At 38.0% G+C, this 6,911-nt stretch overlaps 1 protein-coding gene across 1 annotated transcript in view; it reads left to right on the forward strand.

The window, feature by feature from the left end:
• LOC144980167 (uncharacterized) overlaps nucleotides 1-2,034 on the forward strand; it is a 4,050-nt gene extending 2,016 nt beyond the window's left edge. The window contains exons 2-4 of the mRNA XM_078927741.1: nucleotides 292-438; nucleotides 1,050-1,170; nucleotides 1,878-2,034. Of these exons, the coding sequence (XP_078783867.1) occupies nucleotides 292-438; nucleotides 1,050-1,165 (263 nt within the window). The 3' untranslated portion in view covers nucleotides 1,166-1,170; nucleotides 1,878-2,034. The remainder of the gene's footprint in view (nucleotides 1-291; nucleotides 439-1,049; nucleotides 1,171-1,877) is intronic.
• The last annotated feature ends 4,877 nt before the right edge of the window (nucleotides 2,035-6,911 follow it).

A 6,911-nucleotide genomic window follows, 5' to 3' on the forward strand; every position in this document is an offset into this window, starting at 1 on the left:
TAGTAATAGTGAAAGTATTTGCGTTTTGTGTTATCTATAGTCTCTGTATGTGTAGCGCCATTGAGCATTTTGTGGATTCTGTACGCAATATCAATTAATTATTGTATAACATTACATAACAAGTAATAAACAAAAATGAACAAAATACCAAGCATGGAACGTTTCGGGCTCAAAACCCTTCTTCAGCCAACAACAAAAAAACAATAAAGACATAAATACATTACTAAATTCCAGATACACGACAGAGATATTTTTTTTTTACATAACATCGCATTCCATCTCTTCCACCAGATTCTTGTAACACTACAGCTGAGGATTGTCCAAAGAAAGGATTCGTAGGCAAGGACTGTAAATGCTGGTGCCCAGGACCAACCAGATCACATCCTCTAGAGTACTGTTATCAAGAGGACTATGAAGAGAAAGGAAGTCTTGATTTTAGTGCGTACAAATTCGAAATGAATAATTTAATGAACTATGGTGAAGGGATGAACATTAGAATAAGTAAAAAGTGATTTACATAATTTACATAAAAGAAAATAAACAACGATTTGCATGAATGTAATGGTTGTAGTAGTAGTAGTAGTAGTAGTAGTAGTAGTAGTAGTAGTAGTAGTAGTAGTAGTAGTAGTAGTAAGAGGAGGAGGAGGAAGAGGAGGAGGAGGAGTAGAAGTAGTATTAGTAGTAGTAGTAGTAGTAGTAGTAGTAGTAGTAGTAGTAGTAGTAGTAGTAGTAGTAGTAGTAGTAGCAGTAGTAATAGTGGTGGTAGTAGTAGTAGTAGTAGTAGTAGTAGTATTAGTATTAGTAGTAGTAGTAGTAGTAATAATACTATTAGTAGTAGTAGTAGTAGTAGTAGTAGTAGTAGTAGTAGTAGTAGTAGTAGTAGTAGTAGTAGTAGTAGTAGTTGTTGTTGTTGTAGTAGTCGTTGTTGTTGTTGCTGCTGCTGTTGTTGTTGTAGCTATAACAACAACAGCAGCAGCAGCAGCAGCAGCAACAAGAGTAATGTATTCCTCCCATCCACCAATAAATACACTGAAGATTTATCCACACAGGCCACCAATGCAAGGATTACGACAGAAACTGTCCCATCTATGCTAGGTTAGGCTACTGTCAAAAGCGCCCTCATCTCATGCTGTACAGGTGTGAATTCTCCTGTCAGCTGTGCTGATCACGGTAAGAAATAGTATACATGTGAAGCGGGTGCTCTATCAACTGAGTTTACCCACCACCCCCCCCCCCCCCCCCCCCAAACAATGGGTTGAAAGATGGTCGCGATATAGGTAGTTTTAACTTGTATCCAAGTGTTAGTGCGTGGTTTTATATGAAATATGTCCCACCTTCTCCAAACAGCATTTATAATAGTGTGGAATCCGCATAAATGCAACACCCATGAAGTCAACTTATGCTTAATGTCAACACTCATAAATTCTGAATCTGAATGTTACTTGTCGTCGACTCAATTCTGAGTATTTGTATTCGAGAGCTGAGAGAGTTGTTGAATGTGACAGCCATTGTTGGTGTTTAGGCTGAAGAATTTTGATAATGTTCGTGTGAAGGTTTCTAAATCTGTTGTGTTCCAGTCTTTGATAGTGCGGGTGAAAATGAATATTTGAAGATGTTTGAGTTTGTAGATTGGTGTTTTGGTGTTTTTGAGTTTTTAAAAATGTCAACTTCTGCTTAATGAATGTCAACACTCAAAAGTCAACTTTAATGATGACGATGACGATGATGATGATGATGATAATGATGATGATGATGATTGTGATGATGACGACGACGATAATTATGATGATGATGATGATGTGTTGTTGGTAAAGGTAGTTGTAATGATGATTGTGAAGATGGTGAAGACATAATATTAACATGATATACAATTCTAGGATGTTACAGAGAGAACCACTCGCCTGGAATGTTGACGATTGCTTGCATCAGGACTGACGCACAAGAATACACTGATGATTCACCTATTTACACTTTGGACAGAAAAGCTTTTAATTCATAAACAAATCAAATAAATAAAATTACCCCCCGACTTGCCTCGGATTGGTTTGGTTTTGTTTTGTTTTATGTATCTATTTAAGTATTGCTTTGTTTGTTTGTTCATTACTTTTAATCATTCATTTCTTTATTTTGGAAAGGCAAAATGAGTCCAAATTCTAATTGTGCGCTCTTAAATTTTGAATTACCGGTTTCGGTTATTTTTAGCCGACACGAACAGCTGCCTGGGGAGGTCGTGCATTCTATTATTATTTTGAAGGAAATCCCAGGTTTGAGAGTTTTAGACAAGATGAGAGTGAAGGGCGTGTGTTCTTGCCTCAATTCTAAAATGTCTTTGTTTTCAGAGAGCGACACATTTGGCTTGCAACTTCCACCTTATAAATATATTTTTTTTTAATTTTAAAATGAGCTTTTATATAGCGCGATATCCACTAAAAGTGCTCAAAGCGCTTTACAATAAGTCCCCGAGCAACAGCAACACGAAACATGTAGAACGAGACATGACGCCTGTGAGGCGATATTACAATTTTTTTTCCGGACAGAGACAACGCTGTTAACGCTCTCATTTTACACCCAGTACGGGGTAAGTATAGTTTACTTACTATATACATTTGACTGTTTCCCTCCCAGCTAGAGTTTCCGGCAGTGCCAGCACAAAACCAAGTAATTTCATCCCAAGACAAAGACAGAAAGCATGTTGGAAAGAAGATATAGGGGGATAGAAGACATAGTACGTGCTTCCCTGCCCACTATGGGAGGTCAGGAAACCCACCCAGGAATACGGTGAGGAAATGTGAGGAAAGAGCCTTTTTCAAGGACCCAACTAGGCGCTGCTCAGAACAGGACCATGACCTTCGGATTCCAAGAGCGCACCGCCTATGTACTTAGTTTGAGATCACCTATAAGTCTCATCCGGACACAAGCACAAAATCCAACAAAGAGGAATACACTCAAATGCTTACATTATACCTAACACAAAAATAATTATTAAAATAATACATAACACAGAGAGATGATTTACAAGGAAAAAGATATCATCTCCCCAAACAATAACTATGCATTTGACTGTTTCCCTCCCAGCCAGGGCCAGGACAAAACCAAGTAATCTCATTCCAAGACAAAGACAGAAAGCATGGTGGAAAACAGATATAGGGGGATAGAAGACACAGCATGTACCTCCCTGCCCACTATGAGAGAAGATGGAAACGGAAAACCGATATTGGGGATAGTATAGAAAACACAAGAGACCTCTTTGCCCACCATGGAGGATCAGAATTGGCTATGCGGTATAACACTCGCTTTCGGAATGAAAGGTCCTGGGTTCGAGCCTCCTTCGGCGCATAGTTAAGTCCACCGTACTCAGGTGTAAAATGAGAGCTTGACCATCAACAGCGTTGTCTCTGTCGGAAAAGAAATTGTAATATCAACGAACAGGCGTTATGTCTCATTCTACATGTTATGTGGTGCTGTTGGTCAGGAACCCTTTGTAAAGCGCTTTGAGCACATAAGTGGATATTGCGCTATATAAAAGCTCTAGAAGACCCGGATCACGAGAGCTGACTTGAAGAAGGAAACGGGGTGTTCAATAATTGTTGAATTCCAATTCTAGGGAAGAGAGTTCCATTCTGAAACCACGTTAAAGATAACTAAGGACCCCGTCCATAACCTGGGAAAAATTAATTAATTTTTTTTAAAGACAACGACAACAACAACAAAAAAAAAACCCACAAAAAATACACCGAAAAAAAATAAATTAATCAATAAATTTAAAAAACAAACAAAACAAAGCAAAAACCCCTGCAAAACAGAAATCCAACAAAAAAGGAACGAATCAGACAAATCAGGACAATTTCTATTTTTTGAAAAGTAAATACAGTAGTTATCATTTATACACATTGAAATTTTATTTATCATAGCTGCCAACCCGGTAATTCAATTAAGAGGGAGATTTGGAACAAAAATCAGGGAGATTCGATAAAAATCAGGGAGATTACATTTTTACTGACCTGAAGTGAAGACGCGCTGCTAGTTCTTCATAAGCCACATGATTACTCCTCGTGATGCACAACAATGAACCAAAATGCAGAGGTATGTCCAATTGCATTTGTTAATTTAACTGCCATGTCTCAATTTAACTCCATTTGATATCCTAACAAATAAAACATTTCCCATCTTTTCAAATAGTCCACACGATAATAGAAATAAAATAATAAAACTCAATCCAGAATAATAATATATACAGTTGGCAAGACACTATCTACAACTATTTTACAAACACACCAGGGCTTCAGAGATCTATTTTGCGGCTGAGCATCCTTGTCCGCTCAGTGCATTGCATGTGGCCGATTTGCACTTCTTTAGCAAAGCAGAAGACAAAGTCCTGTTGTAGCACTCTGTACCACTTTGTTCTGCCAAAATGATGTCTCCTAGTGTCTCAGTCTTTAAACTACCCCTGAAGTCTGTTCTATTTTTGCGAACAGTGGAAAATAATCTCTCACATGAGGCATTATCATGGGGAATTGACAATATGGTGAACATGACTTTTGGCAAGAATTTAAATCTCAAGTCACCGATTTCATCCTTTAGAGTACTAATCTCTTGCCACTGGTAATCAGCTCCGTCCATCTCAAGAATGTTTGGCAACAAATCATCCACCTGATACTGCAAAAATTCCCTTTCAAGATCATCCATGCTCGCCCCAGATGGCAAAATTTGAGGAAATCTTTGGAGGAAATACTGAACGCTCTTGAAGGACATAGTTATGCGCACGCTCACATCTGCAATTTCAGCATTCAAGAGGATGGGGTCTGTCAATTTCAAATTTGCAAGGCAGTACTTGATAGCCACCTTGACAAAGTTTCTTGCACAAACTCTAAATTTCTTCACTTTATCATCAGATAATTTTGATTCTTGTATGAATGATGTGGCAGCTTCTCCTAGTGAGATGTTCATAGGGTCTTTGAGGTTGTAGTCTTGATCCAGGTCAACATCAGTAACACACTTGTACAGCATAGCACAAGGCTTCACTATCAAAACCATCAAGTCTTTGATAAACCTGCACAAAATTCTGCGCTGCCTGTGGATCAATGGTGTTTCCGCTTGCAACTGACAATTTGTTTTGTCAAAAAGTGGTAACATGAAATTTAAGAAATGCAAAGTCAGTTTTGTAACTCGAGAATCTAGATTTGCAAGAGCATTTCTCTTTCTGTCACTGGTCTTGCTTCCTTCTTTTTTATCAGAGTCACATTCATCTTTGAAAAATTTTCTTAGGGGCTCCCACTGATCCAGCACCCATTTTGTAATTTTCCCCAAAGATAACCACCTGGTTGGAACATGTTTAGGGATATTCGTTTCTGCAGTACCACAGCTACTCTGGCATTCCTGAAACGTTTGGAACCTGTTGGCGCTTTTCTCAACATAGTAATAAATATCTAAAAAGAATGGCTCCGGGTTGAATGATAGTTCTTTTGATGCCCATTCTGCAGCCAGGTGGAGGCGATGACACGGACAACCAGTGGCAATAATCCTGCATTTTCCTTCAGCAACACACCATACAACCCTTTCCCTTCTCCAATCATGGAACGAGCATTGTCAGTACACAAACTCATGCAGTTGCTAAAAGGGATCCCCAACCTACACAACTCATCCAGAATTAATTTTGCAATATTGGCTCCTGTTGACTTGTCTTTTAGCTCGAGTAAGCTTAACAGCTCATATTTGACTGACTCATCAGCAGAAACAACAATCAAAGGGTAGAGTTTGTCTGTTTTATCATTACTCCCATCAGTGGCAATATTAAAGGGAGAGGTCTTGCACTTCTCAATCAGAGACTGTCTTGCATCCATAGCCAACTCTTTAACAATTGCCGTTGTCTTTGTGCGTGCACAGCTGTATCTTTTAATAATCTCTTCAGGGTGTACACTATCTACCAAAAACATTGCTTTGAAAAGCTTAGAAGCATGGTCAGAGGCTGCTAAAGGAATGTTGTGCTCCAATAAAAAAAAGTAAATAAAGTCTCTGCCCTAATCACAGCTTCATCCACTGGCGTTGATTTGGAATTTGAAGAAAAGAAGGATGTAATTGGTTTGCCACTAGATGAAGCTTTGGCATTAATCAAATGTTTCTTAGAATTAACATGCCTCTTGACATCGTCACGTCCACCATACATAACACTAAACTCTGAATGACACATTTTACACATGGCGAATGAGGCGTCTTTTCTTTTAACTATACAGGGAAATTCAACACTATACTCAGCTTTGAATGAAGTTGAATATTTCTATTTATTAGCACAACCGTCCTCAGAACTTGAAACAATTTGTCGTTTAGACATTTTAAAAATCAACAAAGTCTTTAGGCAGTATAAAAGGCAAATACAAATTACTCCCAATTAGAAAGAAACCGTCCTCAGCAATTGAAACACGTTGTGGTTAGGAAATTTTGAAAATTGATGAAGACTTAAGGCAGGGCATAAGCAAAAGCAAATTATTCTCAATTGAAAATATCTATACCACAATATATTCTTTTACAATCCTATATAATCTATTGCCACATTACTGGTATCGATTCTGTTGCTTTCATAGCATCGACCAGCCAATAAAAAAGTTGACAATTGATTGTCTAGAGAACCAGCAACTCATCACACTCAATATTCAAATTGATAAATTTCCGGGAGATTTCTGGAGATACTAAAAAACTGCGGGAGAGCGGGAGATCGGTGATAAATACGGGAGTCTCCCGCAATTTGCGGGAGGGTTGGCAGCTATGTATTTATTCATTTTTTTAAAAAAATTTATCGTTACCGTCCTCATTATCATCATTTGGCATTCATTATTCATAGAAATATAACAACGCTTTTATACAAACTCAATAAAATAACTCGTGCGGGTGATGTTTAAATAAAGAATTTCACAATA

This window comes from Berghia stephanieae, chromosome 9 (assembly GCF_034508935.2).
Source record: "Berghia stephanieae isolate SIO BIC M18660-M18661 chromosome 9, UCSD_Bste_1.3, whole genome shotgun sequence".
Taxonomy (NCBI): domain Eukaryota; kingdom Metazoa; phylum Mollusca; class Gastropoda; order Nudibranchia; family Aeolidiidae; genus Berghia; species Berghia stephanieae.